The sequence below is a fragment of the Ambystoma mexicanum genome, chromosome 9 (genome assembly GCF_040938575.1).
Source record: "Ambystoma mexicanum isolate Mex_15411 chromosome 9, UKY_AmexF1_1, whole genome shotgun sequence".
Classification (NCBI taxonomy): Eukaryota; Metazoa; Chordata; class Amphibia; order Caudata; family Ambystomatidae; genus Ambystoma; species Ambystoma mexicanum.
Genome location: NC_090931.1, coordinates 801,221,896 through 801,246,687, shown reverse-complemented (window position 1 = coordinate 801,246,687; position 24,792 = coordinate 801,221,896). Strand labels below are relative to the sequence as shown.

The window sequence follows — 24,792 nt, the reverse complement described above, 5'->3', positions numbered from 1 at the left end:
GGGGAGAGGAGGAGGAAGAAAGGAGAGTGAAATCAAGACTGGAGAAAGAAAAAAACAAAAAGGAAGGAATGGAGGAGGGTGTACAACAGGAGTGAGAACAGAGAAAGGAATGACAGAAAAGAAGTGAATGAAGGATGGCAGAAGAACAGGAGTTGTACAAGAGGGTAATAGACTAGAATCACCTGAGAAGGGGAAGATTAGGAGAGCAGGGGGAGGTAGGGAAACGAGCAAAAGTGGAAGAAGCCAAAGAATCTAAAAAACACATTTCCACAGAGGATGAAGTATTTGGAGAGGTGTGCGAAAGAAATCAGGAGGAGAGAAGTGAAGTAGGAGAGAAATTGAACACATCAGCCCTTGTGCAGAACAACTAGAAGGGAAGAAGGAAGCAAAGAGCAACAATGGGTTGGGGGGGGAGAAAGAAGAGGGCAGATGAAAAAGCCAATAAGACAGGAGAGAAGGCTCATTGGGCTCAATTGTTTCTGGGCATAGATGAGGACTTAAGTGGCAGGACAGTAGCTGAGCTATGATAACAGGAACAGAATGACCAAGAGACTAGTAAGAGGCCCAGTTCACAAGGCACATGCCTAAGCCGCCACCAGCGCATACAGTCTCAGCGGACACTGTGGCAGAGTCTGCCATTACCATTGTGGCACCTGTGAGCATTGTATTCAGTCGTAGAGAAGTTTGTCACTGCCTCACACAGACTCTGGGGATTTCAGTGATCAACTCAGGAATTAACGTGAAAGGTTGAGGTGCCCTTCTTAGAAAAATAAGATCCTGGCCAAGATGTTGACAGTGCGAATCCTCAGGCAGGGAAGACCAGAAAGAGGTGCATAGGACACCTGGCACCGCAGAGACTGTAAGTGACTTCTATTTTGACACTTCCAGGGGGTGATGTACAACGGATGTGAGGGTTGGACTCTCTATTTGATCACACAATGTAACCAGTTGGCGGGCTGTTAAAGAGTAAGGGGACAATGTAGTAGGGATTCTATTAGGGGATGGTGGACTCTCTGGGCAAGGCCAAGATTTTCATCCTACTGAAGGACATAATGGGTTCTGTCAACAAGCCAGACCATGTAGAGGACTGTGCCACTGTATTATGAGCCATTCCACACTCTGTCCGTAGTATACATCTAGCGCTTATTTAACATCCTTTTTTCCGTATGTGAATAAGGTGGTTACTAATTATCTCCTAATTTTCCCAGCTTTTGGGTAAGTGAAGGATAGTGATCCGGATTCTCACATTTTCACCTATTTGTGCCAAGTTAACACTAGACTCTTCATAAGCATTTGTCTACCGTTCTAAATCCACGCATGTCTGTAACAAAGAAAACATCCAAAGGTGCAGACAAAGAAACAGGTTTCAAAAACTCAAGGACCCGTTTATGTGTAAAAGATACTTGGGTAGATCTTGACTGGGTATTAATACGAGTTTCTGTGCAGGCCTCACTGCCCTAACTGGCTGGGCCATAATTTTATGCTTATCATTCGAGCAAATCCTTTATGACCCAGAGGAGGTCCCCCAAGTGCACAGTTCAAAGGATCTTCAATTATTGGAGGCAGGTGATTAGATTTATAGTGAGCAGCCCCAAAAACTCGAGGCAACCAAACTCACTGCTTCTGATATTATTCTGTGTATCTTTGTTGCCTGATTTGCTCCGAAGGTTGTAACTGAGTTGGAGTGGCTTCCTATACAGGGGATTTGGGCCTGAAGGCTTCAGCCCCAATAGACAGGTCACTCCCATTACAGGCGTTCCCCTCCATGTGGTTGTGTAAATATCTGCAAGAAAATACAGCGAAGGGCCTCAAAGAATCTGGCCTCACGTACTGAGAGTGCAATCAATTAAACAGTTTGAACACAGTTTCTCCAATATCTTCTTTAAAACAGATGTAAAACAGGGAAAGCAAGCCCAAAATACCAGGGCAGTGCAGGAATTACTTTTAAAGTCAGGGTGATAGTTTATAGATGAACAGGAGTGAGCAGTCCGCAGCTCGCCGAGACTGAGATTTAGAAACAGAGGAAAATATGACACAAATGCCACTTTCCTTCAGATATGTAGCTCCACCTGTGGTCAAGTAACTCTCAGCTCTGGCTGTCCGATTAAAATCCAACAACCTCTTAGGTAGTAATGGAAAATAATAAGGGAGCGTGCTGCCAGATGTAACACTTATGCTAGTCGCAGGATCCACGTGTGGATAGGGGGCAGGCTTCACGCTCGCCATTCTCTGCTCCCCAACTCTCACTGCTCGAACCTCAGCACTCCTGCTGAGGCAATACAATATAGACGGGTACATTAACAGATCTACTATGGCATTGAGGCAAGCATAACTATATTAGGCAGGTCAATGTATTTGTTTTCTTCTTATTTGTTTGATGTGGGGTTATTGGGTGCCTATGTAGCTTGTAGAGCAGTGGTTGAAGCCTCTTTTACTCCCCTCCAGGGAAATATTTATTTCCTTTATTAGATTAAAATGGAAATGTCACCCTGTGCAGCTGATGAGGTTCAGTATTCAATAGTATGATGCTAGCAAGTTCTCTGCAAGTATGATGCTAGCAAGTGGAGCCACGTTCAAAATGGAAGATTCCTGATTAGCATGTCAAACTCAGCTTTGTTGACCAGGAGTTTCTGATTGGAAGTAGATTTACGTTGAGGTTTACAGCCTTTATGTTGTCACTATGCAGTGCTTGTTATTGAAAATATCTCGTAAGTGGGGCACAATAATACTCAATTGATATTGATGATACATTGTGTCATGGATGCAGGATCAACAGACAACTTAGAACCCGGGTTATCACACAGCACAAAAAGACTAGAGGTTTGGGTGGAGCTGAAAAAAAGGCAGCCAAGAACTGAAACTTTGATGAACAAATCAAGCATTCTTTTCCCCGTAATCCACCAGCCTATTGCCTACCCCTTTAGGCTCATCAGCCGGTTCTCAAAATGTCACTCAGTCTCTGTGGTTTAAGTGCTCTGGCACTTCTTTCTTTGATCATATAGTTGAAAGTTTTCTTGTGTTTAACATGTCCAGATTTTGTTCTCCTCCATAGATGTTGCTACCACCTTTAGTATTCAAGATTGTTTGGGTCTGGGCCAGCTGCCAGACTCCTTGTGATTGCAGCAAGTCCTGTGCTCTAGCACTTTATTTATTTGCATTTACGCATCTATTGTGCTAGATGGAATTACGAATAAAAGATCTCTGCCATATTCTTTGATTCTGTTTGGTTATATTCTTATTTAATAAAGCAGGGTACACCAATAAACAGACTGACATTTGATCACCCAAACAAACTTGATTACACAGCGGTATTATACCCCAATATGCGTCATCTATGACATCATCCTACGTGAAAAACTGTAAAACCTCCTGGCGGGAGGGATTAGTTAGGGGAACATGTCTACTTATAGGAAGTATACGGGTTAGTACTTCATTGGCGGTCTCTTATCTGTAAGACACACCTTGAACTACCTCTAAATACTTATAATACTTATAGCAGACAAAATGGCAGTGGATTGGTCTATGCAACATTGTATAGCAGGTTGCCCCATAGACCCACTGATTGGTTGGAATCTCACCCAACCTTGGACTTTCAGCTTGCTAGTGGCACGTAAGGAAATCGAAACCCAGGTGCTTGAGTTACGTCAGATTACTCCCCATTTTCCCAATTACGCCATCATCTCTCAACAGTTTGACCATAAGCCAAAGTTTCCCATCTGTAGTTGACCTTGCCATTGCTCTCTGTTCTAGGACATTCGAGAGAGTATAAGCACATAATTTATCATCAACCACAGTCTAATGAATAACCCTTGCTTTCGACTTCTGCATCACATGTGAGGAGACTGCAAATTTGTCAATTTCGACCTCCTATTTACTGCTGTTGGATTCAATTCAGCTGGGTGTTATTGCTCCCTTGGCCTCTAGAAACTTGCTCACTCTATCTTGTATGAGCCTTATTCACTGTTAATTGTCCAATACTTGGCTCTCGCATATGTTTTCATCTGCGTTTAATCTAAGAGAAATGTGTCTCACGCTCACAACGTTATCTGTCTGCCTCCCTGTCTGCAGTTATTTCTTGAAATAGTATCCTTGATCCTAGGCCAACATAGACTTCTTTTCATTTGTGTGCAAAGCCGTTTTCCAGCATCTCCTGACTCTTCAGCCCTGATCTGATTCTGAGGTAGTTAGAATGGATCTTCACATGAGCCGGTGCCCATTTTCCAGTCATGGCCATCCTAGCCACGTTATATATTCCTCAAGAGCAAGCTTCTATACGTCCCATCTACGTTGCGGTGCTGCATATTTACATTTATTGATCCACAAGTTACTTCATCTTCTTTTTTCATACATGATTATTTTATCATTTCGTACATGTTTCTCTTGTCGCTTCAGTTACATTGTCATTCTTAAGTATTTTCATATCGTTTCAGCATATTCTCGTATAGCTTTTTCATGACATCAGTCTGCCCTGGTCAGATGTCACTCAGTGCCACATAATGTCTAATGGTGCGTGCAGACATCCATCCACTCTCTCAACGTGAGGGTACATTCCGTATGGTTGTGTGAGTACATAATGTTTCTCATACACTCGATGTAGTACAGGGACAACACAGAAGGGCCCACATGCAGCTCTTCTCCTGCTGTTCTAGTATGACGCGGAGGGTGGGGCAGGAGGTAAGGTATTTGCATCTACCTGCTCCTCTAAAGTCCTGTGATTTACAAATGTATTCCTGTTTGTGCCCGTGGCAGACGCTACCACATTTTGCTCCAACACTTCTGTCTCAACCTCTTCAGCAGATTCTTGCCATTTGTCTTGGGGGCCATCTCGGTCTCTTTCCAACTATCACAGCTTGCTCCTTTCCCTTGTCAGACATATCCTCCTGCCTTTTTTTCCTAGATAACCAGCAACACTGTGCTCCATTCCTCTTCACTCTTAGCTTTCCTCTTCTTCACCTCGCTTCAGTTCTCATTATAACCACCATTAGTTCTCTGGCCTCCTCTCCTCCTTTTTTACCTTTCATTCCACCATTTCTCTGCTATATTTACTCTCCTTCATCTCCTTGACTGTAGTCTCCACTTCCTTCTTGTTTCCTTGCTCCTCTTCCTTCTGAACACTTCTCTGCCTTTTCCCCACCTCCTCTCCATTACAGGTTATCTATCCCATCTACTCTTCTTTGGTTGCTACCTTCTTCAACTCGCCTGGATAATGTCTTTACTACTCCTCCACCTCCACTATGTTTCTCTCCTTCACCAACTTTCCCTCCTCTGTCACCCGCTCCTCCAGCCATACACTCCCCAACTTGCTACAGCTCAAACGCCTGACTCCCATACCTCCGGTTACCAACTCGGGGTTTAACCTGTTGGATCGGTGATTATGAGATTAACTTCACGTGGCCATACTGAATTAGATTGGGATTGGACTAGGAACTCCTGATTGTGCATCTGCTCATATTCCAATCTGACTCCATGGGCTAAGCCTTTAGCAAGGTGGTCCACCTTTTTCAATTTCTGTTGCAGATCAGCACCCCCATATTCATGCTGCAACACTTCTAGCCTTCGCTGAGATCCCAGGAGAGGGCTGCTGACTGTGTGCTCTGTTAAAATAGATTTCTACAATCTTGCCTGGTGGATTGAAGAAAACCTTACATGACAGGATCCCTTGATGCCAGGAAGCTGAAACCTGGCAGGAAGACGACATGTGGAACGAGCTGGTGACCACCGAAGTCCCGGGCAAACATGCGGAACGGCAACAGTTCTGGTGAGGTAGCCCATTGAAGAGCAGGTCAGTCAACCTGGTGGCATAGGGACACTTCCCAAGGCTCAGGAAGGGCGGCTCCTTGAGAAGGTGTTGAGACTGGTTGGTCCCACTAGTCCAATGGTTGAAGCATCGCAGAGGATCTTCGCAGGCCAGGTAGTCCATCAGGGCTTCACTGACCAAACACTGGAAGGGACGCCAGGCCTCTTCGGGAGTTGTCCACGGACCTTCAGTCAGCAGCTCTTCTACACAGAATACTTGGCTCCAACGCTGATCTGAAGAAATGGCTGTAGGAGTCCTCTTCTTATCCTAAATACTGGCTGGAAGCAAGTCCAAGCCCACCAATGGTAAGGATCTGTAGCATTCAAACAGCCAGCAGTGGTCCAATCAGGGACTTTCAGGCGCCATGGATGTTGAGTGGGACCAGACAATCCCACCCACTTTCTGGGTAAACAAACACCATGCCAGCAGTAGGCAGTGAAAGCAGCAGCTTTCCCGGACGAAGGCATGACCATGTAAGGGATTTCCTGACCTGAGAAGGTAGGAAGAAGGCCAAACCACAAAATTGCCAAAAGACAAGTGAAACATCTTATGGCACAGCCAGGCGTGGTAAACCCGAATGTGCACACTAGAAATAACACAAACATAGTAAAAATTCTCTGCTGCCATCAGCTTGTCTTTAGGTACATATAAAAGTAATCATAAAGATGCTGTGTGCACTGTTAAAAAGCTACCAAAAAATGTAAAAACGTAAAAAGGGAAACATAGTCTCCCAGTCCTGATAGTCTGAAGGACTGATCAATTTTCCCATGACAAATGACCAAAAGACCAGGGGAGTGAACCTCGAGGACTCACTTCCCTGTAAAAAGTCGGGACATGTTAAAAACAAAAGCAAAAAGTTTGGGGGTCCAATGAATATGGAGGGAAAGCTGGCTGAAGAGAAATCTTTCCTAACATGCTCTGCCCTGGTGTCTGCAGACCTAAACAATCCATTCTTAAATGTACTTGGGCAAGCAGGTACTGTTAGCATACGTCTTCTTTGTGAAAACCAATCCATGATGTTTGCAGCAGTCTGTCCACAGATATTTGTAGCAGTGATCCCATGGTTGGGCATGAACAAAGGTTCAGATTGTCAATGTCGCCTGAAGTGGCAAATGCTGGTCCCCGGTGCCTGTGGCTTGCTAAGTCCCATCCTCTGACCTGGTTCTATCTGGACTTTTATTGGGCATATGTGCTTTTTATCATGTAACTTTCAGGCTTGTTGGTTAAATGCATTTTTAAGATTGGAACTTTTTATTTATTTATTGTGCATTTGTAGGGCGCTTATACATCAAATACATTGTGTTGCAAAGTGCCCACGGGGCAACAGGGAGGGAACATGGGATTAATGGCAAATATAACCATGAAAGAGAGAGGCCGTCCTACTAGGCCTTGTGAGCATTCAGAGCGTCCAAGTGCAGCAAGAGAGAGGCGTGAGAGGGAGGTAAGTGCTAGGAGTAACTAGGAGGGAAGTGCTAGGGAGTAAATTGCGAACTGTTAAGTGTCTGGCAGAGATCAGTTGGCGAGAGTCGTCAACTGTCAATAAATAAGTGCAGACCTGTGATATCACAGGCCAGTGGGGGCCCAAGGCAAGTGCTGGGAGTGGGCAGATGCTGAAGGCGATTGGGGGTGGGAGGCCAGGACCCAGGTGGACACATAAGGGCCCTGGTCACCAATCTCGTCGACTGTAGGGTTTAGCAAGGGATGGCGGGGTGAAGGAGGAGGTGAAAAGGAAAGTCTTGAGGAGCTTCTGGAATTTGTGGCGATCCGGCTCAAGACGAAGAGGAAGGGGGAGGCTATTCCATATGAAGGAGCCAGCCAAGTAAAGAGGTTGTAGCTTGCTGTTCAGCGAATCGCTTGACATGCAGAGAGTTGGTACCGGAGGAATGTAAAGATCTAGAGGGAGTGTACAGACTGGTTTTAAGATAACTGTATGCCAATTATAGTTCTTTTAACCCAAGTCCCAAGGGTTATCTTATATAGACTACATCAAATCTTTTCAAATAGGATTCTAAAATGGCTGCACAAGGGGCATGTTCTGTATTTGGGGTCATCAATTGGAGATTCCAACACTACAAGTAAAGCTTATTGAGATGACAATCACAATCCGATACAATCTTTAAGGCTTTGTTACTGTGCTTCAGGATTTTATTTCATTGTACACTTGGTGGTATAACTAGGTTGTAGTCTTAAGTAGTGATTTGTGGCTTAAGGTGGAGGCTCCTATGAAAGGATTGTGCAATAACGTAATGTCTACACATGTGTAACAGTGCATGAGTGATTGAAATGCAAACAAAGTGCAAGAAGTTATAACAAAAGCAGCTAGTTCTCAATATTACTGACATAGATTAGGATAAAATATGTTAAAGAATTAATAACGATTAAGCAACATATTACTGCCTTCTGTCATTATGTAGAACGTGTATTCATGATATTTTAATTTTTATGTTTGTGTACACAGCTCTTTGTCTTCGCTATACCAGAAGATACTGTAGAAAACGAGACTGCTACTGTAGACCCCTTTTTATTTCTGGGAGTAACTCGGAATAAGGTCTTGACAGCACAGTTTGAGTGCTATCAGAAAATCATGCAGGAGCCTGTCAAAATGAATGAAGGTAAGAGATTGGAATTCCTTATCATAACATAACATTTAAAATAGGAGATGCACAGTGCACAAAGGACCTCAATGAGTTTTGAGATATGAAGTAAAATTATGTGATTGGTTACTGCTTTTAATACGATTATGGAGTAAAATGTTCGGCAATTCAGTTATCTTATTTTGCACGACATATACAAAAACTCTTAATAATGGCCAGAGGAGCAAAGAATGAAGTGAAAAGGACCATATGAAAATAGGTTTTAAAGCAATGTACGGTAGGTGTTCTTGGCTTCTTGACCACTGTGTGTAATTTCACTACCCCTTCTGTTTAGGAATAAATAGTACATTGATGTATATTCTATATATAGTTTGAAGATGGGACAGTGAGAAGATTGGAGACTTCAGAGATCTCAGTGGGCATTCAGGGAGGTTGCTGGACATTTTGCATTGTAATTAGTTTGGTGCACTTTAGTAAAGTCATTTGTAAATGAGGCAGAGAAGGTGTAAGTTGATGCTGGAGTGGGATGGCGGCCAGTGCCTGCAACGCAAGTACACAGGATGCAGTTTTTAAATGCTATCAGTTGAGTGGCAGAATGTGCAACCTTTTGTATGTGTTGTACTTGGTGGCTGGGTAATCCTGCGTGCAGGCTGCTGTAACCCATGCACGAGTCAATTGGAACTCCCACCACTGAGTGGTTTTCTAACAGGATTATTGGAAGGATCTTGTTCAGAAGCTTAAGATGGAAGTAGCTTCTGACCACAGAATGAACCTGTACATCAAGGGTCATGTCATGTTCCCAGATTACCATGGTTTCTACTTTCCTTTCGATTTTGAAAATGTGCCCAAAGAATTTCACAGGAGGGCAGAGAGAGAAAGTGTTTTGGACCTACAACCTGCAAGCTTTCTCCCTACTATTAGGACCTAGAACCCGCGTGTTATAGAAATCAGTGCTCCATGTACAAGAGTGTTGTGCATCTCATATATCCCATCACTATAGGTGCAGTTTACACCCGATCTGCAGTGAATTCGAGCATGGGCAAAGGGATCCGTTCTCCATCGTGCTTTACGCATGTAAGAAAGGTTTCTGATTGTAGAATGCATTTCATAGTCTAAAATAAGAACACGCACATGCAATATACTGCACACCGTTTAACTAATGGGTGCTGCAGTATTAGTCGACAAGCCAGAAATGATAGAACACTTGTGAAATTAGATGGCTGATGTTGTTCATGAGGTAAGCACTACTTGACGTTATATGGGACTTCGCTATTACCTATGGCTATTGTAAATAACTTAGTTAGTTCATGTGGAGAAGCTCTGCTTTGTTGTGTGCTAAAAATAACATTGTTTGTGTGTGTGATGTTAAATTGGTTCAGTGGTTTCACGTCTAATGAAAATAATAGCCTCTTTCAAGTTACCTACTGAACTGATGCTACTTTAAGAACAGTGAGGACAATTCACAAACCTTCACTCCAGTGTAAGTGTGGATCACACTTGTAAATATCGTACCTTACCCATGCCTAAAAAAAGTCCAGGTTCACAATAAGTGACTGTCCATTTGGTAAATGTAACTTAAGAGTGTGTACTGCAAATGCATAAATTGGTACCAGATTTGGAAAAGAGGGTGTTTATACACGTGTCAGGAAGGTATAATGCTAGGGCAGTGCAAATATTGGTGAAGTTGAAACTAACATGAGTCTTATCTGAAGGACCATCTTGGGAGGATAGTTAGAGTGTGAGGGCTGAGGATGCTCTCATGAAAAGAGAATAGCCACTCATAAGTATGTATATATGTATGTATTTACATTTATTAAGCGCAACAGGAACCTGGCACGAAGGAATCTGGGTGCTGCTAAGGAAGACCGGGAAGGAAAGGGCATATCAGAAGCCTAAAAGAGGAAAGATATTAAAGGTTTACGAAAGCATAAATGGTCAGGTTTATCACGTAGACTCGGTGTAACAGAGTTCCACAAAGTGGGAGCCAAGACAGAGGAAGATCGTCCTCCGAGCCTAGCCCTATGAAAACGTGGACCCACCAAAAGGTTTTTACCTGTGGAGCAAAACCTTCTCGCAGGTACATAGTTGGTGAGTTTTATTGCGAAGAAAAGCAGGACCAATTCACTGGACTGAACGGTGCACAATACACCGGACCTTGAATTTAATCTGGCTTCTAACCGGGAGCAAGTGAAGTTTAGCTAGCAGCGGCCTAGAATGGGAGAGTTTAGGGGCCCCCAGAGCCAGACGTGCGGCAGGATTTTGAAGAGTCTGGAGTCTCTGGATCAAAGGATCAGGCTGGCCCAAATAGATGTAACCACCAGAGAGCGATGGCCAGGTGGCAAGAAAGGCAAGACCTTCCTCAGTATTTTCAGCCTAAAAAAACAGTGTTACACACTAAGGAAATTTGAGCCTCCTGTGAGCCAGAGGAAAGAAGTTTTATTCCTAGGCTTTTCACACAGCAATTAGGGGCAGGACAAGGGCCGAACAAGTCAGGCCAGAAATCAGAATTCAAGTAGGACGGAGGGTCACTGGAGCCCACTACAAAGACCTCAGTTTTGTCCTTCGGGGGTACGAGGAGTTATCTCAGAGTCCCACCTCTTCCGTGCTCAACATCTGTGCCAGATAGAGTTCCAGGTCGAAGGTGATAGAAACAGCAACAAGAGTTCAAAATATGGCAGTGAACCCCAGGTTGAGCAAACATACTGTCACAAACATGTCCGTAGGGTGAATAATGTATTTAGAAACTGCGGCTGATTGTCTCCTGATCACTGCTGCATCAGCAGAATAGCGCAGGTGTGGTTGGAGACTTTGCGGGCAGATGGCGACAAACAACTACCATAGCGAACTTGCATACAGGTTCGCCCGACAGTGCAGCCCGGATCCCTCAGACATCCCATTGATGCTTGTGCAGGCAGATCATGCTTACCAGTGAAATACAGTAGTCCCCTGTGTTTAGAAGGACAGCAATGGATGTGCAGGGCCACTTTCACTTCCACCTGCTCCAAAAATACCAGACAGTGACTTTAAGCCCTCGTTCCATGCCAAGGTCTCTAACCACCAGCCCTACGGGACAAGGAGAAGAAAATAAGCAACACATGAAAATCTTATAAGGAGGAAGTAAAACACCTAAAAGAGAGGGTGGAAAGCCGGGGCAGGATCAATCCCACAAACCCCAAATAATTGGTGAACCAATACAGCCCTATAGGAGACAGCTGAAAACAAATCACCAATTGTCAGAATGGTGGTACAGAGAGGAGAAGGTGCATGCAGAAAGTAATAGAAGAGAATCGAGAGGCTGCTGAGGGCTGCCTTTCAGCTATTGGAGAGATGAAAGACTCAAAAATGGAAGAACAAAAAAAAGAAAAAGTCTAATGGCACTATCTCAGACCATGACAAAAGTAAGAGACCAGGAACAACAATGTTCTGCAAGCCTACTGGAGGCAATAGCCAAGACCCTGGCAGGAGCCAGGGAACAGAAGGAGAAAATCAGAGCCTGTTTAGAGCTCAAGCCTATGAAGGTGACCCCTGGGTAGTAGGTGATAATAACTGCAGGCTGGCAAGGAGGGAAAAATACTTGTTGGCAACCAAATGATAATACCTTCGATAGGGGGGTGGCATTTTTGCTCGTAAGGTAATTGCGTGAGGCAAGGGAGAGTAAGAAGTGCATGACCTACCTTTGTTCCCTACACTGTAAATGAAAGCTGACTTGTGTCACACATTGGACCTCATTATAATGTTGGCGGATACGGTATGAACGGTGCCGGTAAGGCACTGGCACCGTTCGTACCGAACCGCCGGATTATGAGTTCTGCTCACGGTGTAACCTGGCGGGCTGTGCGGCACCCGCGAGCAGAACTCGTAATTGCGCCGGCACCGTTATCAACGTTTCTGGTGCAACCATGCTCCCCACCCCCATTCTGCCCTATGGGGTAGAATGGGGATCGGGAACCCGGCAATACCGCCAGCTGCGAATGGGCAATTAACAGCCCATCCAACTCGTAATGGGCCGGTTATTGTCCTATCGCGGGTGGCGGCGCCAATAGCGAGTTTGGCGGTAGCCGTACCTGTAAAACGGGCACAGCTACCGCCAAACCCGTAATGAGGCCCTTGTCTGAGGATAATGAACATTTATGTGCTGTTTAATTAGCAGAGGTTGCGTTTATCATCTACATTTAGAATTATAGAGGTTGAAATGAAGTAAGCATTAAAAACAAACCCAGGAGACACTTTGAATGTAGACTCTGCAACGCGCCTCGAGAAACCCTTTTCAATTTAACATTAATGTGTCCGTCTCTGTGTGAACAAAGAAGCAGATGGTTGGAAAGGTTCCTGACACAGTTCACAACTTTGTCAGTAGAGGACCGGTGGGGTTTCTTACTACTAGGAGAACACTTCTCCATCACTCTGGCCCTCCTTGCATATCTGAAGGAGTTTTTTTTTAATCCTGGATAAGGTAGTATCAATTGAAATGGAAACAGAGGAATCAGTTCACATTAATTATGGTTCATTTGATTAAGACTAGGGGGCTCTTCCCCAGATAAGAAATGTCACAAATGTTTTGCTTCTGTTGTATTTTACTTATATTCAATTTACGAATTTTGTGGAACTTTATATATTAAGGATTTACTTTTTTAAACCATGACTAATAAAAAAAAAGAAAGAGGTTGAAATGCAATTATCTATAGTGATGCCAGTGCTCCAGATAACATTTTGGAGTGAGATTATTCTACTCCCTATTTTTCAAAGTCTGGAGTAAAATGATTTTTTAGGAAGTAAAAAAGTAATTCCCTTCGGAAAAAAGTATTTTGTAAGTGGGTATAAATAAGTTTTAGCTGTAAAATCGAAATGTTTTGTGATAAATATTTCTTTTCACAAAGTTAATCATGCACATTACAAAGATTCATTTGTACCTCTTCATATCAGGCAGTGAGAGTAGAAGACTTCATTCCTGAGGCACTAAGTATACTAATGGTCCAAGCATATTCATTGAGCTGTGTGGATGAAAACGGGGGACAACCGTCTATGTTTTGGTTTCCTATTTTTTGGTGGGAGTATTTCTACTCCCTGTTTTTTATTTTTTGGGAGCATTTGCATATTTTTAGGGAGTACAAGTGGCCAATACATCCCTTATCTGTAGGGCTAAGTGATGTGATTTACTTTCTCCTTGAGTAGAGTTAGATCCTTGGCAGCGAAGGGCCCTTTTACAAGTTAGTACATATGGGCAATGTGAACATTACTACCTTGAAAAACTGGGTGATCGCTTCCATGCAGCATCTTGATGAAATACTGTGAGCATTGCAACTTTACACTAGTGCGATCGGGTAATTGGCTCCAGTATGTGAAGGAGAAACTGCACTTTGTAGCTTTCATGTAGAATAGGTGAGCAGAAATCATAGAGCACACAAAGAATCAGTAACATTTTGGGGGTCCCTACTCACAGGTTAAGGTTTGTAATTATTTATTTTCTAGACAATGTGGGTTCCCTTTTGTATCCCTAAATGTGACATGTTGGTACGGTCTACTAGGCCATGACCATCTCTATCGAAGAATTATAGCGAAGCAGAAGCTTTTTCATATCTGCTGTTGTACTGAATAGGGAATAGATTTTGTGTAAACCCTGGCTCATCAGCACTGCAGCGTGCATGTGAGGGACAGAGCTGCATTCCTAGTCAGCATGTCTGAACCTAAACAAAACCCTAAAATAAAACTTTACTACTCATAAGGGGAGTGTGTTTGTGTGTTAGCATTATTTGTAAAGCTGTATGTTTTTCTCTGACACTCTTTTTGAATCACGTTTTCTGAGTGCCATATAACAAAGCTACACGATACTCTCACTGTGTCATACAGGCTTCCCACATGTCAGAGTAGTGCTTCTTTACCCGTGTAGATGTAGACCCTACTTTATTAAAGGAATTTGGTTCAAAGTCCAAGTGCTCAAATCTTAACAGCTTGAGTCCAGGGATGTAACTAGTGACGTATAATTCATAGAGGTGTTAATGTTCTGGGGGAAAAAGATTTCCTTAATTTATTCAGAAAGAAACAAAATGTTGGAAGACATCGAAATATATTCAATATTTATTTTTTCTTTATTTACAGATCTAAATTCACTTTGCTACTTTTAACTCATAAAAATTGCCAAACATGGTTAGCTTATAAATGTACAATGTGTGGCTTATTAAAGGGGCAGAAGAAAAGTGTAACTTAATAGCCAGGCTGCAAAGATAAACAGTAAGCTCAATCTTTTGCTACAGACTATTTCACGAAACTAAATGAATTTCTCGATGTTTCTACTGATTCTTCTGGTTAGAGAATTGTAACTGAAAGACTGTGACACTCATTCAGCAATTCTTGCATAGATCAAAAAGCAACAATAGAGGAAGGAGACCTCCAAGCAAAACAGGCACTGAAGGCGGAAGTTGTATACTGCTTGGGCACTGGAATTCTATAGAAATCTACTACAGAGTTATTGGTAATCATTTTGGGGAGTAAAGGGTAACCATAGCATTGTATTCATCATTCTAAAATACAATATCTAGCAGGGTTTGAAATTCAAAGCCTGTGTGCTATTTCTCCCCTGGTGAACAATTGTTCATCTTCAGTCCTATTTCTCAGGTACTTGAATATGATATGAATTGCTTTTGGACAGCCTTAAACACTAAAACATCAGATACGGGTAATTCATCTCATAAGGGGGTTGAAGTGCTTACACCTGCTTATGTGTGTATTTGCAATAAAATTATTTTTTTTCTTCGCAGTGTTCTGGGACAGTAGGATGTTTTGTGCAGTCAAATGCAACATGTAAACATGCCAGTGTTTTCAGTCCATGACAAATGTTATCTTCAAATGTCAAAATAATGCATTTATATTTCCAACCATACCTGTGATGATGGCTTTGCTTTATTGAAGGGTAACCGGAGTGCACAAACTCTGTAATCTAGGTATTATCATTGTCACAGAGAATGAAGATTTCAAATGGAGTAAAATATGGCCAAACGTTTCTCACAAAGTTCAAGCCAAGCAACTCCCCATGAAAGGAACATTGCTAGTAAAAAATAAAATAGGCCTCAGGAGAAAGTTGGTACAGACAAATGTTTCCATTTTGTTTCCAGGCCCTCACATCACCAGCTGGCCCACTCCACGTATAGCATCCAAAGTTACTCATAAATCCTTGAGATGCTCCAGTCCAAGGTCATTCAGAGCTCTTGGCAATGGTGCATTTTTTGCATTCTGCTTTCTACACATTATAAAACAAAACAGAAACATGTAGATATGCAAGCTGCCGTAATTGTTGTTGCACTGCCCCAGTCAAGGGCAAGCCAATCACAAGATACTCTGTGGTCAAGAGCTATATAGATTCCTTGGTTGGCTTGTCACTGCCACTAGAGTCTGGACTCTCTCTCCGTGTCTCTCTCTTGCACTTGCTCTCACTTGCTCTTTCTTTGTCTCTTTCTTTGAGTCTTTATGCTTTTGGTCCTACTAACCTCTGCGCCCAGTTTAACTATGATCACCATTTCTCTAGCATTTCTTACTGGATTGATCCTAGCTCTGGCCCTATTGGTATTGCTATCTGCCTCTTACACCTCCTGTAGTCGTTGGCCCAGTTGTATTGGACAATGATGGCTTTCTACCATGGATCTCTGTCCACTCCTTTCTCCTGTATGAACTGCCACTGTCTCCTACCTCTCCCTGTCTCTGCGAACCTGACACTTCCTTTCTCCACTTCCCCTCTCCTTCAACCTCCTCCTGCTCCAACTCTCCTTTTCCTTTCCCCTCCAGCTCCTTCCTCTCCCTGATACGCCTTACCTTTTCGTCCTCCCTCTTCATCTTTCATGGCTGGTGGCCCTCCGCCTCATCATGTGTGATAAATGATATTTGGGTCTCGTGTCATGGCTTTGCAGACAGATCAGTAGGCAAGCTGCCATGTTGGAATCATGCAGCCCTGTGATGGTGAATTCCTGATTTTGCTTTGGCTTCACTCTGTGTGTCCCTTGACTTCGCTGCATCAGATTTCCCCACCTACAAACTTCCCACTCTCTGGACCACGGAGCCTAGAATTGTTGATGTGACTGTGGATTAACCTACAGCCCCTGTTTCCTTGTACCATTCAGTTCACAGTCATCTACGTGAAGCACTTGGGCCGAGCTTGCATCCGGATGAGCTGGCTAAAGCTTTCATAGTCTGATTCGCTTAACTTTTATCCTTATGGGGAAAAATAAGTGGCCTGGGTGAGGAGGTGGGAACAAGGAGGAGGCTCTTGGGGGGGATCCACGATGCATCACATCTGTGAGTGGATTTGATGATTACGTGCCATTCCCCGGCCCTCAGGGTCCCTCTTTCCGCTCTCCCACCTGTGACTTTGTCACAGTGATAAATACATGTAATGAGAATGCTGTAGGATGACAGAGATCTGGGGCTGCTAAAATGCTGGGGATTAGAATGTGGTGGTGGGTGAGAGCAAGGAGAGGGAAAGGCGGTTGGGAGGATGGAGGAGAAAGAGAGGGAGAGCTGTCGAGAGGGCAAATAAAGTAAGAGCTTGTTTCCTGGATAACGTTTCACACTTCTGTCCTGGTATACACCGGAGCACAACATTGGAGACAAGGGCTGTGGGGGAGCGTGAGCGACGCCCACTTTACCCATCCTCACGAATAAACATAAAGTCAAGGTACTGAGCAAAGCAGAGAAATAGGCAAGCAACAACATAAATATCATGGTGAGAGAGTTGTACCGTGACGTGAGGGAAGCGCAGCATCAATTCTTTGGACCGACAATCTTTGAGAGCATGCAAGGGGCCTGCACCGTTCACTGCCACTGTCAGGTGTCGGAGACTCATGCAAGGGCATGCAGAGACTATCAGCGTGATGCTATATTCGAGGATGTCTATAATGTTTCATTCAACGCTACTGAGTCAAGCAGAACATTTTTACCACTAACAAGAAGGAACGTGAACGCCTCAATTGCACAATATGTAAGTGCGGCAACCCACAAACTGATATCATACAAAAATACAAATACACCTACAACCCCCCATAGTTACAGGGTTCGAAACTGAGGGGAGCTGGGAGCTATTTGCCATCTGCTCATAGCTTAGAAGAGCCTGGTTAGCTTGATACCAACCACTACCAAGTGCTACTTATAGCTCCCCCGGCCACCTGATGCCACACAAGCACCTCTTTGTGAATTTAACTCTGTGCTTTTGGGAAAATCTATAAATAAACATTAGGACACATCTATGTTACATTTAAAGCACAAGAGGTCATAAATAATGGACATAATTAGACTTTGCCTTGTAATTTGGAAGTTAGATTTGTAGGACGCAATATACTAGCTCCTTGTTTCCCAGTCGAGCTCCTGGTCACTAGTTAATGCTGGATGCCCAGGAGATGCTTTTAGCTCCTGCTTATAAAATCTTAATTTCGAGCCCTGTATTAAGGAGATAGCTTTGAGTGTGTGCATTAATATAAAAGCATGCTCATCACCTGCATTTTTGGCTGAGCCAGGCACTCAAGCAACATTATGGAAAAAATGGAAGACAATATTCGACACATACCTGGTGGACATAGGAGGAGAGAGATTTTCAGCAGCAAGGAAGGAAGCCATTCTTTTGCACAATTTAGGAAATGGGGGTTGTACAATTTATGATGGACTGCCTGAGTGGTCTGGAGAGAAAGCGGGAAACCTGGATGCGTACATGGATGCCCTCGAGAGACTAGAAAAATATTGTGCCCAAGACAAATACAGTATTTGAGTGCCACACATTTTTTCAAAGGGTCTGAGGATCAGAAGAACCAGTGGAACATTATGTGGCAACCTTTAGGGCACTTAATCACACCTGTGCATTGTGAGAAGTGACAGACTCATTAATATGGGATCAACTCGTAAGATGATCGGGATGGTAGGAGCTTATAGCAAGGGTGGACCCCCACACTGATCTGTTCTTTCTGGGTTGGCCAAATTTCTTCCTGCAGCCTGGTGAAGAGGTTCCAGTGGGACAGAGTTACTAAAGTCCCAGTGGTTGTGATAGTAGAGATTGGGGTTTGGAACCTCGGTTACAATGGTGCTGGATAGGGCAGTTACCAAGTGGTATAGTAGTACCCTTATTTGACTCTCCAATAACTGCTAGACACAATTGGAAGATTGTGGTTGGTCAATTTTAATTGTGTGTTGGTCACGTCACAACAGTTGTCCAAGTTGGGCAGACAAGATTGTGTATATTTGCATATACACCATGTGCCATTCGCATATCAAGAAATGCCAACACATGTTTTGACCTAGGGTCTTTCTCAGGGTGTGAATGAGCAGGCCTGGTAAGTCCTGGGAGTGGATGTCTGGTTAGCTTCTAACTGCCCTGCGGGCCTGTGTGAAGAAGGTGCAGGCTCACGGCGATCGTCCGATTGCAATGGATCGCTGTGGGCCTGCACCCTCTTCAGACCTACCAGGCTTGCTCATTCACGCCTTGAGAAATACCCTAGGTCGAAACGCGCAAGGCTACCTCCAATCTCGTAATGAGGCCCATGACTTTATAGTAACATTTCTTCCAAGAGACAAAAATGTGGCAGCGGACTGTCTATTCCATCTCCCAGTAAATGTACAGGATGGGTGGCAGCTGACTGAGAGGGATGATGAGGTTGTGGTGGCAAGCATAGAATTGCTAGCAAGTTCGGAGGAAGACTGGACTGGGGCAAAAGAAAAGGATAGTACGCTTAAATGCATTAAAGAATGGACTGTTAGTGATTGGCCCAATAGGAGTACATTGGACAGAGAAATGTGAGCATATCATGAAGTGAAAGATGATATAGAGTGTAAGTTAAGGAGGAGAGATAAAATAACTCCTCTTTTGGGCCTATGGGAAATCATTATTAACCTGGCACTTGAGGGTCATCTGGAGTACAGTGCCACTAAAAGGATATTATGCCAGGTGTTCCGGTGGCCTGCTATAGATGCTATGGTTGAAAGGAGAGTTAGAGCATGTCCAGAATGTATGAATGCTGACAAAATCAAGGTGTGTAGGGAACCTCCACTTCAACCGGTAACTGTTCCCAGCCAACTGTGGATTTAAGTATCTGTGGACGTGATGGGTCGGTACAATGTTTGGGGTGGGGAATCAAGTTCTTTTTTGTACTGGTGGACTATCACTCAAATTGGGTTGAGTGGATGGCAGTAGGAAAAGCTACCAGTGAGGAGATGATTAGATTTTTGAGGAGCTATTCTTTGGGGAAGAATTCCCCAAAGAACCTGTGATGGAAAATGGTGTCCAATTTACGTTGCGAAAAATACAAGCGTTTCTCAAGAAATTTGGCATTAGGCACCCAGCGTTGTACCACCCACAAGCTAATGGTTTAGTGGAAAGAGTAAATAGAGTCATAAAAGGTGGGATTCAGTTGGCAATCAAAGAAAATGTGTTGTGGAGAGAGGTAGCTAAACAGATGGTGTGGGGGTTACACACAAGCGTAAATTATGCATGCTTCTGCCTACCTTGGAGAATCAGCCCATGGTGTTTTGGAAAGAAGTAAGTCTTGAGCTTAGTGAAATGCTGGATCCTTATTATGAGTTCCAAGTCTTGTTAGCCCTGTTGGAAAGCCCTCCAGGGTTCAGCATGGGCAAAGTGGGTGAAACAGCAGTATTCATCTGGGCGTTAGATGCTGGTAGCCTGATAGCTTCTAGATGAAACAAAGCAGCTGGTTGCAACCCAGGTCATGGATGACTAAGATGAAACATATAATTATGATAAAAAAAGTATAGAATTCAAAGAATCTCTTGGGGGATACATTTTAAAAATCATGCAGACTTTGGCATACTTCTTACAAGTGGAAGATTATGGCAGTGTCTGACAGTTTTGTCCATTTCCGACCTGTAGATTGCTTGAATGCATGACCGTTTGCATCATAATCAATTTATTTTAGCTTGCTTTTTTATTGGTGGGATTGTGATGGGTATTTTAAGTTTTTGAAACCAGACGTGCAGACCGGGTCCCGCGAAGGGACCTTGTAATCAGGCGGTATGGGGTTGACGGCGCTGGCACCTTTACCGGCGCCGTTAACCCCTTACCGCCTGACTTGTAATGAGGCCCATAGTGTTACTCTACTTCATTCTTCCCTATAGGGATGTAAAGGAAAACTAAATTGAATGTATTGCAGATGTTCTTTGTTTTGCTATGTGTCCTTCATTTTTCGCTTACATTGTATGTTCACAAACTTCTTTTCCATAAAAAAAAAATCTCATTTACATTCACTGTTCGAGCCTCCCTCTTCGTTCTTGCACAATTCTAGGCATCTATTAAATTGAAATAAACCATTATTGGATACATGTTCTTTCTCAGTCAATGAATGCAGTTTAGTAGAGTAGAAACAAATTGAACAAGCAGTGAGCTTGCAGAGCTCTTAACATTTCCCGTTGTTTCAGTAATCCCATTGGGTTGCCCAACTACTTTGCTTTTCTGAAATGTACAAACTAAATCTGGTTGCTCTGTAATGAAATAGTTCACTTCAACGTCTGCTTGGTTAACGTTCAGCAATATAGCTGGGATTGCCAATTTGGCAACTGCAGCCCACAAGGAGTTAGCAATCGTTTGTAGTAAATGAAAAGGATTATGAATTTCACTTGACAGTTTTTTGTTGAGCAACTTAATTTCGCATTTTGATGGTTTGGACCAACAAATGCCACTTTTTACAAGCATCTAACAGAGTCCAGTTTTGCTTCTTTGATTCTTTTGTTCCTTGCTTTATGTCTGTCTTTTAATTCCTAACTATATAGAGACTGGTATAGTCTCTCTCTTTTTTGATAGCTTCCAACATCTTTGCCTTTTCTATTTAACACATGTTAAACAGGGTCTTGTCTTTTTGTTTCTCTTCTTTGCACTCATGCAATCTGTTACCTGAACAGGTGGTAGACTGTGGGATCTTTTCTACCTTCAGCATCCTTTATCTCATGTTTAATGTCATGATAATATTGAAGCGCTTTTAAAAATAAATGTTTTCTAATATCATACTGCATTCCAGCCTCTAAGGGCCTCATTACGAGGTTGGCGGTAAGGGATTACCGGCACCGGTAAGGGCACCGGTGCCGTTAATCCCTTACCGCCCTACTACGAGTTCCCTTTGCAGGTCCTTCCTTAACGCCTGGATTTACCAGGCTTTAAGGACGGGACCCGCAAAGGGATACCGGGGTCAATAACGGTACCGCAATTTGCGGTACCGTTATTGCTGCCTTCCCATTGAGCTCTATGGGGGCTCAAATGGGAATGGGGAATGGCTCTGGTGAATTACCGGTCCCGCTGACCTCAGAATGGACCGGTAATTGCTCCATCCACCAGACCGGAGTCGGAACGATTTTGGAGGCAGTCATGGCGCTAATAGCGCCATGGCTACCTCCAACCTCGTAATGAGGCCCTAAGTGTGGGTCTGGGTTTTGAAGCCATGCTGCTTGGCGCGATCTTGTTTTCAAATCAAGTGTGTTGCCCCTGAGCTATCCTCCAAGGCCCCAATGATTGATGTGGGCTACATAAGCTAAGGATCACAACTTCCCTGTTAAATCTTTCATTTCGTTCTACAGCTATCATTGCCTGGAGGCTGGGTCAAATTCCAATAAGCCCAAAAGTGACTGGACTAATGATATGCCAAGAACTCCCATGCCGGAAGAATCACCCTCCCCATGAAAATAATGGTTTATTGCCCCTCCAAAAGTTCACTTTTTCGGTCCAAGTGTATCTTTGTTTCCACCAGAAGCAAGTACAGTGCCCTCAACAAGTTTAAAGTACTGCCCTGTCAAAATCCTGAGCTAATCACAGCCAGAGAGCGCACATTCAGAGATCTGGGACAGACCTAATATTCAGGGGCTGTACACATTTGAGATCTGAACCTTCTCCTCCAAGGAATATTCACGTCAACAGGGCCTTTCGTTAGCAGAGGCCGTAGCAAGCAATCCAAATCTGGATCAGCCCCAGTCTAGCTTGATCTGTGCCCTTTATTGAAATCTGGTACCACTTTGGTGCCCACTCGTGTTTCCAATTCCTCACTGAAGCTACGGACAGATCTGTGAAACCATTGATACTCAATTTGCAAGATTGAAATCCAGAATGTGCACGTAAGGGAGCATTAAGAATATTGTCTGATGGACGGGAAGGATCCCTCTGTTCTTGCACAAGCTGACTGTATAGGAGGTAGTGGCTCGAGGTAGTGGATACTAGGACTGCCATGTGTTTGTTCTTTCTTTCCAACCAATCTTCTTTTAAAAAAATCATAGGCTCTGTCTTCCATTCACACACAAGGGCTACATCATGTTCACTGTTCTTGTGCAGAAAGTGGGGAAGAGGAAGCCATTGTGTGGCCTTTGCATGTGGATTGCAGTTCAGCTAAGAGGGCCTTTTTGAGGAGTCCTCACCATCTCACAGTATGTACATTGCATTTCCCATTAGGGTGTTTTTGCCACAAACGGTCTGTGGTTCGGATTAATGCCTTATCCTTCTATATTGGGCTGGGGGATCTGATGTAGCTTGGTTCTCCTCACTGTGTATAAGAACAGGGTTTATGTAGGTCACACATGCCAACCCTCCTGATTTGTGCAGCAGACTACCAATGATTTAAACAACGGGGCACACACCGATCTCACTGCTGTGCTGCGCAGCCTCAATGGGGTTTCTGGCTTCATCCGGGCTGTTCTGCTGGGCAGCCCGGTCTTTCTTCACCCAGGCTGCTCAACAGAGCATCCTGTGACTTCCTCCTCATTTTCACCCGAGTTGGCCGTCGAGGCCAACCCGGGACTTAGACTTCACTGCTTCACCCTCCTGGGCTTTCCGCTCACCTCTATTCCCCTCCCGAGCTGTGCCTGTCATACGCAGCTCGGAAGGACTTCACTGAAGGGCCCAAATCATTGGCCACGAGTCAGGCTTTTTGGGGCAAGGCCGGGCAGCCTGGTCTGGGCTGCCACCCACATGTGGCCCAGGCTGGGCTGGTCTTCATGGGCCCAGGCAGCACCTGTCACGTTGTAAATCTGCATACCAGATGCACTGGCACAAAATAATACAATTAGTCTAGTTTATCCCTGAGCTCATGAACCTGAATTATCACTGTGGTTATCCTAAATAAAAGTTGTGTATTATGTCCCAGCCCTTCCCAAGATAGAAGGAAGCCATCTCTTACTTCCTCCTCTGGATCTGGCCTACTGCTGAAAAATTAGGATTTGTTAAGAAAGACAGACCGTAAGCAAACTCATCCCTATCAAAAGGCCCCCCACTTGATCTACATTGACCAAACCACATGCACCTGGTGTTTCGAAACCCTGCAAACCCAAAGATGACATGAATTCCTCTATTCCACCAGATTGGACTCCCCGATATACCCCTTTCTTGAAGTAGCACGCTTTTCGTTAGTGAAACCATCCTTCCAGGTGGTTTGCTAATTTGGCAAGGCAATACCTTGTCAGTGCTTGATAAAATGGTGCCGCCGTCACCATTCCTGGTCCGTGGTAACATGCCTTCAAATGCTGAAAATCCTGGTAATGCAAGAAGGCTGGTAAAATGAATTGGATATATGATGACTGGACACCTAGGACAGCAGCCAAGTGACACAAGGTAGCACTGGGGCAATGTAGTAAACATCTTAACTCTTTCCTCACGGATCTATCTATTTTAGATGCGGGTGAGGGGCGGTAGGGATCATTTCCAGAGACCAAAGGGGAAGTGTTACAGAACATTCAAGAATTCTAAGGACTGATTCAGTGAGCTGACCAGCCTCTTCTGTGATGCCTAGCAAATGCAACAGACTGCACCTGGTGTATGTGCCATGCAAAGTTGAGGGAATCCAGAGCGTTTGGCATTTTTAAATTATCCGGGTAAGTGAAGAAAAAATGAAACCAGGTGATCCTGGTGGAAGTCCTAACGGACATCTCCTGTGAGCACAAAGGCATTTCCAGTTGGCTTTTTGTTTGGGTCTTGGAAACTAATCACTGTTGAGACTGCGATTTCAAAACAAATCTCCAGATGTAGAGTGCACCTGGGCTAGCACATCCCGTCCATCAGGAAGTCACAGTGAGAAATGTTCTCATTCGGGTTGATGGCAGGACCCACACTTCCCGTTCTCTTCCCATTTTGTTCTCCTAGAAAAAGGGTGATATTGAAACTGTTGCTTTGCAAAGGGACTGCCATTAAAAAACAAATGTAAAAACATTCCTCTACCTCTTCTAGTATTACGCAGCAAAATGCTGCACTGCCAGGGAGGCACCCACCAATATGTTCCCAGAGCATCCAAATAACCACTTGTAGTGGTTTGGAGCTTGTCTTGTGCAAGTAAGCCTGACATCCCTGAATGTTACTCATCAGTGACATCACAAGTCTGTATCAGAGGTCGAGCCTATTTTGCAAAGAAAATACCCGTGATAAAATGAATCTGTTGTTCAGCAACAGTGGAA

General features: G+C 43.9%; 1 protein-coding gene across 2 annotated transcripts in view; it reads left to right on the top strand.

The window, feature by feature from the left end:
- The window catches only part of CALCRL (calcitonin receptor like receptor), a 310,549-nt gene that overhangs the window by 109,144 nt on the left and 176,613 nt on the right, over positions 1–24,792 (top strand). For both annotated transcript variants that reach the window (XM_069615768.1, XM_069615769.1), the window contains one exon: positions 8,256–8,409. In XM_069615768.1, coding sequence (XP_069471869.1) covers positions 8,256–8,409 — 154 coding nt within the window. The remainder of the gene's footprint in view (positions 1–8,255; positions 8,410–24,792) is intronic.